At 42.5% G+C, this 13,249-nt stretch overlaps 1 protein-coding gene across 2 annotated transcripts in view; it reads left to right on the top strand.

Moving 5' to 3' along the window:
- gabbr2 (gamma-aminobutyric acid (GABA) B receptor, 2) overlaps positions 1-7,100 on the top strand; it is a 175,835-nt gene extending 168,735 nt beyond the window's left edge. The window contains exons 19-20 of one of the 2 annotated variants that reach the window (XM_034599597.1): positions 2,846-2,963; positions 5,120-5,876. In XM_034599597.1, the coding sequence (XP_034455488.1) occupies positions 2,846-2,963; positions 5,120-5,285 (284 nt within the window). In that variant the 3' untranslated portion in view covers positions 5,286-5,876. Of the gene's footprint in view, positions 1-2,845; positions 2,964-5,119 lie in introns of both variants that reach the window. The other variant, XM_034599596.1, reaches the window with a different exon arrangement.
- The last annotated feature ends 6,149 nt before the right edge of the window (positions 7,101-13,249 follow it).

Consider the following 13,249-nt stretch of genomic DNA (forward strand, 5'->3'; position numbering starts at 1 on the left):
TAATGGATCCGTCTGAGTTAGGGAGAAGGTAAAGGAGGAAAACAGCTGCTTTCGTTCTGCGGATTGGGAGCCGCGTGTGTTGGAATTGTTTGAGGAGCCTCTCATCTGTGAAAGTTCATAGTTACGCAACGAGCTGATGGAAGTTAATGAGTACATTCACACAGCGACAGTGTCTAATGCGCCTTTGTGTTTCAGTGTGTTCTCCGCTTCCTTCTGTTTCTCCTTCTTCTTTGCCTCTCATCTTTTGTAAAGGTGCACACAGAAACACACACACACACACACACACACACACACACACACACACACCCTCGTGTTTCAGTCCAAATACCGTCTGGCTTCATAATGATAGGGGAGGAAAGGAGGGGGTTATTATGTGATGGCGTCCTTACAAGGAGAAATTTGAAATGAAAATATGTCTTGTTGTGCTGTTGGTTGGAACAGCTCAGTGTTAAAGCGTCGGGTGCCAGGAATATTTTAATTAGTAAATAATGAGTTGCCATCTGTGAGATTTGTGACCTTTCTATATTTATCCTGCTATAAATACAGTTTTATTTGTCATGAGAGTTTTGGATGATTTCAAAGATTTCCTTGTTTGTGTTATGCTGTCAGAAGAGAACAGAGACAAATATGACTCTAAATATAAATGTGAAATTATGGAGAGATTTTTATAGAACAGAAATCTGTCTTCCACAAATTAGTGTCTGATGACTAAACAGATTCTATATCATATTTACAAACCTGTGTTAAACAGTTCAGGTATGAGAACATGATACCTCAACTGTCTCTAGGTAAACCTTGGGAAGAATCTGAAAACACATTTATTGTGGAAAGCATTTAATGTAGAGAATAATCTAAAACTAATGAAATTAAGTAATTATATACTATTTTTTACTCATGTGTTCCATAACGGGTACAAAGCAGAGAAATTATTTATTTTAATAAGTGAATATTGTCAAATAATCCAGTATCTGTAGTGAGATTTGCATAGAAATCCAAAAAGCCTGGAGCTGTATAATGGACAGAATGAAATAAATAGTGCCGCTTCAGTTTGTATTTGCCACATGTCACCTATGTGCTTGCATGTGCTTGATGTATATGATAATCCCAGTCTACACGTATGAGGCTGTTTTATATTGAGCCACAGACTGACTGACTGACTATAAAAAATATTTAAATGGATACAGTGAGAAACGCATCAGTCTGTGGGCTGTTAAGATGCTCTTATTAATAACCATCTCTTGAAGAGAGAAGGATGAAGAGTTCATCAACCTCATCATCATCATCATTGCCTGCTCCTCTCTGTAGTCATCAGTATTCATAAGAGCTGGTCTTAATGTATTGGGGGCCGTGAATGAGTGGCTGTTAAAAGAGTAGAAGGCCGTGTCAACAGCGATTACGCTCACTCTCAAAGGGTGAGAAACAATACTACACCTCTCTCTCTCTCTCTCTCTCTCTCTCTCTCTCTCTCTCTCTCTCTCTCTCTCTCCCTCTCCCTCTCCCTCTCTCTGCTTTCATGAATAAACAAGACACGAGACAGCACCAGCACACGATGGTTAAGGTGCTTCTCTGAGTCTTGGTTGTACACTGAGAAGAGAGGTGATTATGTTATTGATTGTACTGCAGTAAATATTGGCCTTTTGACTGTGGAGATTTACTGTTCGAACCAGTAAGTGTACAACATCCAAACACTGTCAACCCTAAATACTGGTCAACTAAAAACCTGCTGATAGCACCATAACTCACTTCTAAGGATTTATTTCCATCATTGATCTTTTTTTTTATTATTAATTGCGTGATTAAACCTACACATTTATTTATCCATAAAGTTCAGGAAGTTGTAAAAAACTGGTCATAATAATTTCCCAGAGCCGGTGACACGCTGGAAATTGCTTGTTTTGGCGAACTACCAAATAAAAAACAAATATATGGCACATTCTGATATTTACTAGACATTTAACTGAGGGGATGAGAGGAAAAACGCCTCACAAATGTCATGGCTTGGACATTTGTCTTGACTTTTTATGAAAATGTCATCAGGTTAGTGCAGCTCTGAAAACTGCTTCAGAGGCTAACAATGTATCAAGCTGGTAGGCATGCAACATAATGCTGGAGAGGCAAAGCTAAAAAGACAGAAGGAAGAGAGGAGGCCGTTGGGAATAACAACATTTTCTGCAGATGTATTTTAAGTTTAGCAGAAAAACTCCAGCAAAGAATAGTACTTCACTACTGTCACTGCTGCCTGGGCAGTGGGTAGAAAAACTCCACACCTGATACTTTCATTGTGGTGCGAACACACATTCTGTGTCTGAATCCATAATGAGGTGTAAAAATATCCGTCTGTGCTTTTAACACAGCTCGCAGAGCTACAAGGTTAAGCTTCTTTCAAAATGAAACGAGGACTAGTCGCCTCTAGAACAGTCCAGCAAGCTCAGAGGTCCAACTGGGGCACGGAGCACTGTGATCAGGAAATCAGGTCAGAATGTGCTGGGAAATCTGGGACAATTGGGGGGGAAAGTCTGTGGGAAGAAAGGGGTCATTCCACTATACTCTCCAGATGCAAACATCAAAAGTGATGTTTGTACTCTGCAGCGTGTATTGTGTGTTTTGACCTGATCATCTGCAGCATCCCCCTGCTACATTAGCAGAATGCAGATATCATGTTGGGTTGGATTACATTTGAGGGTCCAGACCGAGGTAACAGGACCAAAGGTTTTTGAAAACGTCCCTTAAGTGATTTCTCAGGTGCTGTGCATGTATAGCTTACTTCAGCTGTGTGAAGTATGACAGTCCATGTGACAAAGCCCTATCATGTATTTCATGATGCCTCCATGTGTTTTCGATGCAGATGGAGAGAAGTCGATACTGAAGAACCACCTGGAGCAGAAGCCTCAGGCGCAGTGGGGCTCCATGGATCCTTCCAGAATAAACAGAGGTCCCCTGGAAGACATCAACTCACCTGAACAGTGAGCTCTCCCTCTTTCTTCAGCACCTCGACCCCCGTTACCCTCCCTCCTCCCCCTCCGTCTTGTCAGCTTTCTCATCAGACTACACGTCATACATATCTCAACCACCAGCAGCTCTCAGGGCGGTTGCTCTGGCAACAGAGCCCTGCGAAAGCATGGACCGGCCCTGTACTTTTCTCTCCCACGCACATCAACATACATATAACTACACCGTGTATATGTATTCTCCCACCACGCTGGACTTAATGTGGCATGTATGCTCACAGTCAAACACTCACATGCCATAACAAACAAATTTACGTACACCACGTGCACGCGTTTCCGTGCAGCTGATTTATTTGTTGTGCCGACTCATAAGAAAGAGATGGACTTGGACTCTCACAACTCTCATGTGACAACTGCAGATGTACATTCACTTATTATTCATAAAGCAGCAAAGCTGAGGGGTGTCGACTTCATCAATTGGGGGGGGGGGGGACACTTCGTGCATCATTGAGAGCTCTCCCTCCCACACTCATTTAACCAGCACCAGGGGAAGAATGCCAAAGTTAGCGATGTAGGACAGATGGATAGAGAGACATGGGGGGTAAAATATCGAGGAGAGGGCAGTTCCAGGGAGAAGATGGATTAAGAGAGCCGGATGTTTAGATAGGAAAGAGAGACAGATAAGAAGAAGAAGGAGAGAAAGAAAGAAAGAAGGAGGGACTCACGGAGGCTTATGTAACCAGTGATTTACAGCTCGCATTGGAAACAGCTCTGAAAATAGACAGGGAGGAGAACAGAAGTAAAGGAACACTCAGAGCTATTCCCATGCCGCATGAATGTTTGATCACATGGAGGGAAGAGAGATGAAGAGGCAGCGAGAGAGAAGGAGACAAATATAAAGACGTTAGGCAGAGGTATGAAGGGAGGAGAGGTAGAGGAGGACAAACGGTAACACTTTGTGACATGACCGAATACAAAGTCACACACCAGGTGAATGTAATTGTCAAGTGTAGCTTCAAACGCTTCACAAGCATGACTGTGTTTCCATCAGAAATGGAAGAGGTCAGGGTAACTGGCGAGGCGGGAGGAATATTCCACAGGCTTAGTCAGATGAATATTAATATTTCAAAGTTCACCTAATTAAGACATTTTTTCTGGGCCTATCGCTGACTGAGCTTGAAATTCATTCCCCTTCTTAATTTTTTACATAAATGGCATTTGGTTACATAATTTCCTTGCAAGAGGCTGGCGGTGGCGCTGGCGGTGGCTCTGGCGAGGTAGGGTGCGAACTGTCACACCAGGCGGAGGCATGAAATGTTCTTTTTGTCAGATGATCCCAGAAGCTTGGAGGCCCGGTGGATTAAGGATTTAGTATGAAGGAGGGAAGGAGGGAACTGAAGAATACAAGAAAAGAATAAGAAGAAGCTGAGAGTTCATGTGAACTACACTTTCCTTGTTTGCTCTTAATCATCGTTTTTCTGCGTTCTGCGTTTCTATGTTGGTGGTGTGATTTAAAAAAAAAAACACCAAACCAAAAATGTGAGAATAAAATGTCCACTACATGTAACACGTCTGGGTTGTGGTAGAAACCTGACGGACCATTTCCCCTGTGTCTTTAACATTTGTCTTCATCACTGACTATTTTATATCCTGTACTATTTTCATTTATAGCTGTAGATCCTCTTTTATATTTGTATCACTCTATCTGCAACATGTAGCCCATTAAGACATGAAGTGCCAATGCAGAAAGTAATGTGCCCTTAATGTAAGTATGCACAGAGTAAGAAAGTGGAAGTGAGGGAGGTGATTGGAGATGTGTCTTCCAGCTAAGGACCAACCACAGTTTGGACTCTTTTTTAATGAAGTGCATGGTATAAACCAAGTTATGACCCATCAATGTGGTTTTACGTTTCTTGTGCGATCTTTTGGTAAACAAACCACGAATTGATGAGCAGAGTGCACAATAATAACAATATCTTATCAACTTGGGTAATGCAAATCCAAAAACAAAAGTTGAGTGATTGTGTTTGTTGGTCAAATCATGCTTCAACTTTCAGGAAAAATGTGCAGTGAAAGTAACATCACACAGAATTTCAGAATTAGCAAATGTAAAGAGGTACTTTCTTTGCGGTTCTGACTCTTACATTGTACTTTGCTCTCTCCACCTGCAGCATACAACGTCGACTGTCTTTGCAACTTCCCATCCTGCACCATGCTTACTTGCCTTCCATAGGAGGGGTTGATGCCAGCTGCACAAGCCCCAGCGGCAGCCCTGGTTCCAGCCCACGGCACAGACACATGCCCCCCTCCTACCGGGTAATGGTCTCTGGCCTGTGAGCTTCACATGCTCCTCCACTTGGCTCTTTGCAGAGGAGACATATATGGTTCTTTTTTTCTACAACGAATAGACTGATATCATCAGCGTATGTGCGTATTTTGTCTTGGAACAAGGAGGACAGGGGGAGAAGAGAGGGAGGGCAGGTGGGCCGAGTTCCACTCTTTGTACCTCTTCACCCCGGCCTCTTTTGAGAACTGAAACCCTCGGTCAGGAAGGGGTGGGAGGAGACAGGGTGGGCACTGGATGACCCTATCAAACTCCCACGATTCACAGCAGTGCCCCCTTGTTCATCTGCTCCCCTTGCCTTGGCATATACACACATGCACAATCAAACAAACACAAACATCCACAAAATAACACACACATGCACGAACACACTGGCGCCCCAATAGCAAGAGCAGCGGTGGACCAGCCCTGACCTGACGTGTAGCCTTATCTGCTTCAGAGGGGATTGTCCGTTTCTGTTCCTTATCTGTTGTTCGTATGTGCTCGCGGATCCGTGCGAGCTCGTCATCTAACTTGAGTATTTCACAGCATCAATGACTGGATACCGGTGTGTTGAGAAGTGGAATTTACAAAAACCCAACAAAGAAAATCATCCAATTGACTTCCCCGTCCACTTCCCGACCTTGTGGAGACATGTAAATATCATCATTTCTGACTTTGATGTACTGTAAGCTTTGTATATGCTGTGAATGGACAATTAAATGGGTTCTAAGTGTGGAGTTTGTAACAGAGGCAGGCCGTCATGACGATTTCAAACGAAAGCTGATAAACCATGACATCCTACAAAGAATTAGACGCGTATGGAAGAGATACGAATTTGTTTATGTAACTGTTGATAGATTCTGGGCAGCAAAGTAAGATGCATCAAAGCCTGTGAGTCACAGAACATCAAAGACTCCAAGGGGGGCCGTTCCTCCAACTCGGAGTAAAACCCACATGGCTCCTTTTTCTTTTTCCACTCTGCTAAATTTGCACCACTGTTTTTTTGCGTCAAAAGATTTCACATCAGACTTTGCATAGGCTGTCCATACTCACTTAGTATGTCCTCAGAAAGCATGTTAAACAGAATACTGATGCTATGCCTTTCAACAGGTCTCCGAGGCTGCATATGTTAGAAAATAGAGCCGAGGCACCACGAGAGTGTTCCACAGTCGTCTGTGTGTTACATGCCAAGAAATACACACATTCAGATACAGTACACTTAAAACGCAAGAGAGCACCTTATGAAGTCAGCCTCTGTTCAGACAAGGCATTAGCGACGGGCCTGGTCATATTGATCCCCACAGAGTGGTCTCTACAGACTGTTAACACGTCTATCGGATCCAGCCCTCGCAGCTAACCAGCACAGTGAAAGTGATGAGATTCATGTCGGTGAGAAAAAGGGCACAAGACTCGTGAGAGGTTATTGTGGAAAGGATGTAGGTCCACCAGTTCCAAAGTTAGTTTGGAGGAAACGGTCGACCTGAATTTCCACAAGTGAAAGTGAAGACAGTGAAGACACGGGAGCCTGGTGTTATAAGCCCCGACCGGCTGAAGCTTTCACTCCCACAACGGTGATGGCACCACTGCTGGTCACAGCAATAGAGCATAAAGCACAGACACAGGGCTTTACTTACACACGTAATATTGAGTGTCACGAAAAATCACTGCACACTTAGCAACAGTGAACATACCTCAGTTGCTATGGAAATGTAATTCAGTGCCGCTGAACTCGGCCCAAGAAGGCTGCTCTGAGCGAAACAGTCATCAACACAGTGTTGTCGTTTTTTTTTTTGTAAAGCTGTCCTCGTGCAGGAGAAAAACACAAACAGGGACTCCGGACAAAAAAAAAAGACTTTTTATCGAGCGGAGAAGGTTTGTTCTCAGCATACGTTTCACCATTGGTGTCTTGGTTTTTAGTTTTTAAGGCGTTTGTTGAGCGCTGTGCCTGTTGTCTTATATCGTAGCCTGCAGGACCCACAATACATAATAGGGTGATAATGGCGCTGACCCAGCAAACTACAGCATTGGCCACACATCTGTAAATTGTATGTGTCATAGATTTATTTGAATTCAATGCCTCAATGCATGGGACAGAACTTGGTGAACGCTCCCCTCGAGCTGGGGTGGATCTCCTCTCCATGCTGGTGTCTGATCAGGAACACTGAGTCAGTCCTCAGCCAGTGGAGGATACAGGGTCGGGGACACGCTAGCAGAGATCCAGCTGCTATCCAACACATCGGGGGGGGTGACTCGCTGTGACAGCTCCTCCCCTTCCAGCCCCTGCTGGGCACAGGAGCTGGGAAACCCCGAGCACACGCCTCCGAGGAGACTCGACTCGTCCCGCACCTTTGCCAACTAGAGAATCACGGTCACTTGACGAGTGAGTGAGAGACATTGTCGAAGGGTTGGTTCTTCCTTCCGGAGAAGAGAAACCAACCGCACATTTTATATAGTACATTATATGTGATTGTGTACAATTTGCTGATACCCTGATGATGGTGTCCATGTATGGAATATTTGGTATTTGGCTTTCTCAAGACGGCATGAAATAAAATGTATAATTCACAGAGTTACCTCTGTTTTTGCAACTGTCATGACAAATCCACCCTGTTGTTTTCATCCTGTCGCCTGCGACCGGCGTCACGTTTCTCTCCTCGTGGACTTCAGTTCTTTTTTTGATCAGCTCACACACGTCGAAGCCAAGTGTCTCAGTGACGAACTCCACATCATCATATCAGCTACTTGTAATATCTACTTGTTTAGCAGCTGTTCACTGAGGGCAATAAAGTGAAGGTAGTAGCAAACGATCAATCTTAATTAGCCACTTCTGGAATTTTACCAAATCACCAAATTATTCTTTTTGTCCATCCAAATTTCTAAATGCAGATCATCAGGTATTGTTTGAGTTTTTAAACTGCACCCTGATACTTTTTTTTTCTTCTATTATATTTGTGTCAATATTTTTTTTCAACAAGGATGAAAAATTGTTCCAATGCAACTGTGGTGGGTGAAGGGCTCATAGTTTCCTGTAATGACATCGTGCTGACGGTTTGTCTTTCCCACAGGATCTTCTCACCTTCTCAGTTTGAGGACCACAGTGACATATACGTATAGAGTTATATGTTTGTATGCGTCATCATCAGGGTTTCTGGAGAACACGGAACATACATGTCCAAAAAATATAACAATATGACGTATATACTAAGTGGAGAAACACACAGGTCCATGCTGTTGCTGTTTTGTCAGTTACATTATGTGGTATCACATGGCGTTCAGTTCAATTAGGAGTTTCAGACAGTAAACAAAACCTATGTTAAATGCAACGTGTTCAAGAGGGGCAATAACTTGTTTTCTTATACAGAAAGAATAGAGAAATATATATATATATATGTATATGTAAAGATCTTTACGTACATTCTCATTTTTACATAGGAAAAATTTCTCACAGACGCCACAAGAAAACTTGGAAGTCATTTTTTTGATTTACAGTATCTGTAACTATGTTATGTACAGATGAGGTATAGATATGAAAAAGTTGTATAAAATAAGTATCACACATGGAACACCTGAACATTTTTTGGAGCCATTAGTTGTTATGGGGGTGGGGGGGGGGGGGGGGGGGGGGGGGGGGGGGGGGGCGGGGGGTGTTTGGATAACATTCTTCTTTTATTGTCTGAATGTTATGGACAGCCTTTACTTTTCACATCATCGTTAAATAAAGTGAGACTGAAAATAACGTCTGTTTCATCTGCACATGAATCTTTGGTGTAATTGAATTTACTCCTGTGGTTCTACAAAGTGTGTTGAGGTTTACAATCAGGGCTGGAACACACTGAATATTAAGTACATGGCAATTTCTTTCATTTGCAACCTAATCAGAGTACTTTTCACTTACTTTAGGATTACTTCAAAATCAAATATTAAAAATATTGCACCTTATTCTAAAAAGTAAATGATATAGCCACCCTAAAATATTTTTTACCCCCTCAAAGGAAATAGTTTTTTCTGCATTTGTTTGACCCATTCAATTATGATGCGGATCCACTAAATCTTTTTTTCACTTTAACATTGTGAGATGGGACAGTTTTTGACATTTTAATTTTTTATGTTACCAGGGAAAATTCATGGATCTTGATTTTAAAAAAGTGCAAGTCAAATACATGTTGTATACTTAGTATTTGTATGTTGTCACTATTATCGACTACACTACTGTGTACTCATGAGCACTGTAGTGAAAATGCTAGAAACAAAACTTGAGCTGAAACCCCTCCCACAGTTAATCTGCTACATTAGTTAAATAGCTGAGAAGGAAACGTGGCTGAGTTGAGGTGTTTGTGGTTAAATGGATGGAGTTAGTGTTGGTGTTCGACATGAATCTTGCGTCGAGGTGGAGGAGCAGTTGAATGAACAGGTCTTTATTCCCAGTTTACATCCAGTGAGTGAGACACAGCTCCATTGGTCACTGGATGCAGTGAGAGGGACTTCAGGGCAACACACACATTCCTCAGTGACCATACACAGCTCGGCCAAAACACAGTGACTGAGCTGGACTTTCAAACAGTGAAGATCAATTAACTATGGACCTGTAGGTGCTGGTACAGAGCCAGGCCTGCAGTGTCCTCCTGTTCTCAGTGTTAAGCTCAGGTAGGACCGCTTGCTCCCGCTCCACAGGCATGAGAGCATCCGTCTTCCCATCAAACAATGTGAATAAAGGCCTTTCCCTAAAGTTGCAGATATCCCATTAGACTTGTGTAACAGCTGTTGTTCTTATAAATCAGCAGGACATAACGAGAACTTTGAGAATCCAGCACGATGCCTCTGCTGCTGCTGACTGATTCAAAGATAACCACTGATTTTGCAGAGCTGCTTCCAGAAACACTGTGTGTGTGTGTGTGTGCGTGTGTGAGCTGCGTGACCTTCTCTGTCGTCTCAGTGGGATCTCGCTGTGCAAATGGAAGGCGGGTTGATTAAGTTGACCCGCGTGTCAGTGGAGAAGGGGAGCGTCTCTGTTTCCTCCTTCACATGAGACGGTTCCATTGGACGAATGGAGGCGTCGGCATGAGCCTGTTCCACCGGATCCGATTCATCCACCTGGTTTACTCATGCACAGCGAGTACACTGAGCTGCATTGATCCGAGGACTGAGCAGGAGAAGGATTTATCTTATGCAGGTGTATGAATGGTCAAGGTCAAAACCACAAAACCTACGTCTTAGAATCTAATTATATATTTGGTGGACACGCTGTAACAATAATATAATAAATAATCTTAATTCATATAGCACTTTTCTTCACAAAGTTACAAAGTACTTCACAGGGAAAAATAATTTAACATACAGTTTAAGGCTTTGACTGATTTTCTTAGTTAGCATTACCAATATCCATGGAACATCTCATAGGTTAAACAGTAGTAGCTTACTTTGGCTTTTCTGATTGTATGGTGATACAATATGATAAAATAAAATAATCCTGTATTTCTTCTACAGTGGGGACATTAGCAAAGGGAAAAGCAATTTACACACTCAAAATAATGAACAATTAAACACAGGAAAATATATAAAGAAAACCAGTGAGATAGTGTGTGCTGCATATACTGTACACACACACACACACACACATTCAAGACACATTCCTCTCACACTTTGTTTTTCTTACCAAGGCCAAAATGATGATGCTATAAAAAATCGTGAACTCTTCATCTTGAGGAGCCGACACCGACACAGCAGCATAATGATGTGTTCATCTCCAGTATTCCCTCTTTCAAAAGGAGCATCAGGAACCTTTGTTAGTGGTTTATTACCAGTGCCACCGTTCCCCATGTTCCCCATTAATCTGCACCATTCAAGGACTTTCAGACGTGACTCCTCGTCCCTCCTCAGCGTTCCTCACATTATGGCAACTCACCCTCATCAAGTCGAGCGGTCAAGGGCGTGTTGGAGCGGACTTCTGAGAACGGAGCACACGTGTGATTAGTATGCTGGTCAGAGTGAAGAGCTGTGGGGGCTCCACACACAAACGTGTTGATGACCCCCCCCCCCCCCCGCAGCTCCATCATTCATGTTTAAATGGAAACATCACTGATAACGATTGAATAATTACATTATGTTATATAAGATGTGGATAATCCCTTGATTTATGGACGTATTGTCCCCAAAACTCATTTCACTCTTTGAGAAGCAGCCATTTCCTGGAGGAGCGTGTGTGTGTGTGTGTGTGTGTGTGTGTGTGTGTGTGTGTGTGTGTGTGTGTGTGTGTGTGTGTGTGTGTGTGTGTGTGTGTGTGTGTGTGTGTGTGTGTGTGTGTGTGTGTGGCCCCCAGTTGACTGATGCCTCCCTACATTCCAGGACACGTGATTAGAGCGAGAGTTATGGTCGGTAGTTACAATCTCCTGCAGATAAATTTATGGATGACACCTAATGACAGCACACTCGGCTGATTCCTCAGTAAATCCACAGCTGCACTTCTTCTTCTTCTGTCCTTGAGAATTCTGTTTGGCTCTAAAAGCAGATGCACCTTAATCTAGAGCGGCGGTGTTCGATAACTGGATCAATAACCTGCAGTGATTTATCTTAATCTACTGTAATGTTTACGCTGCCTATATAAGGACCATATATGCCTGCGCTTTATTTTCCTTATCTACAACTCATCTGTTCTTGCTGCGAATGATTTTCAAATGCACGTGGTTCCAAAAAGGGGGGGCTGGATTCCCACAGGAGGTCGTAGGAGAACTCTGAGGAGACACGAGATTAAAAACATAATAATAATAAATCAAATAAACCTCAAAATGCTTGATATTAAATGTTTTTGTTATAACGTACTGGTGTTTAAAATAAGGCTTCTACAGCCTGGAAGAGGAGGATTTACATTACATGTCATCTAGCTGAAGCTTTCATCCAAAGCAACTCAAATTAGTGCATTCAACACTAGACATGTCTCGTGTCTAATATAACACAACTAAAGACTAAGTTACTTAAGTGACATTAACTTGAGTTAAGTCAAAGAATCTTCCTTAGAAAGCACTAGATATTTTAAACAAGAAACAAGGTCAACTAGTTTCTTTTTAATCCAAACAGATTATTACACTGCAGTTTTTGCAGTATTAACAGTTTGCCACCAAAAAGTCTCTTTTTCAAAGGTTTTTCTTTGTTTAATCTTGTGAACTACTCGTTAAAAAGTTATTCAATTAAAAGTTTAAAAAAGGAAAAATCCCTCTTTGGTTGATGAGATATGAGACATGGCTTCATTTTGAAGAGAAGTTAGACGAAAGCACACGCATCCAAACTTGATGAACACTAGGTGCTGGACAGAAGTGACTAAAACCAGAGACATGTCTGCCACCACAAACTTTTCCTCCCACCTCCCAGGTAACGTTTCAGGTACACGAAGCAGTTTAAAGGGCCTGTGTCAGAAACATCACCTGGGAGGTGGTTCAAACGTTTGTGACAGCTTCAACTAGTGGGCGGACATTTCTTGTATTTTAGTTTTTTGTGTATCAAAGTGTAATTGATGCAACTAATACAAGCTTCAGCAGTCAGTGGATGAATATTCATTCAGAAACAAAGAGGTTGCTGGGACAGCACTTGGCTCCACTCAGGCTGATGCCCTCTCTCGCCATGTTAAAGTGAAAAAGATCCTGGATCCGCACGTTTATCTGGAATTGCTCCACAATTGAATGGGTTCTTCCTTAAGTCATCAGCTTCACCTCTCCACAGACTTTCATAGAGATCCGTTCAGAAGGGTTTCAGTAACACTTCTATCAAACACCAGTGGAAAACATCTAAACAAATCTGAAACACGGCAACATGACTTCCACAATAATAAACTTGAATGCACATCAGCCCTGTAGTCATTAGACTCCACAGGTATTGAAGTGAAGGTCACGGCTCCTCAACACTAATCATGTGTTGATTTTACACCTCACATCATCATTTCTGATGATTTTACAAATCACTGGAGCTTCATTTAGAGACCAAACAC

The sequence above is a fragment of the Hippoglossus hippoglossus genome, chromosome 11 (genome assembly GCF_009819705.1).
Source record: "Hippoglossus hippoglossus isolate fHipHip1 chromosome 11, fHipHip1.pri, whole genome shotgun sequence".
NCBI classification, from domain to species: Eukaryota; Metazoa; Chordata; class Actinopteri; order Pleuronectiformes; family Pleuronectidae; genus Hippoglossus; species Hippoglossus hippoglossus.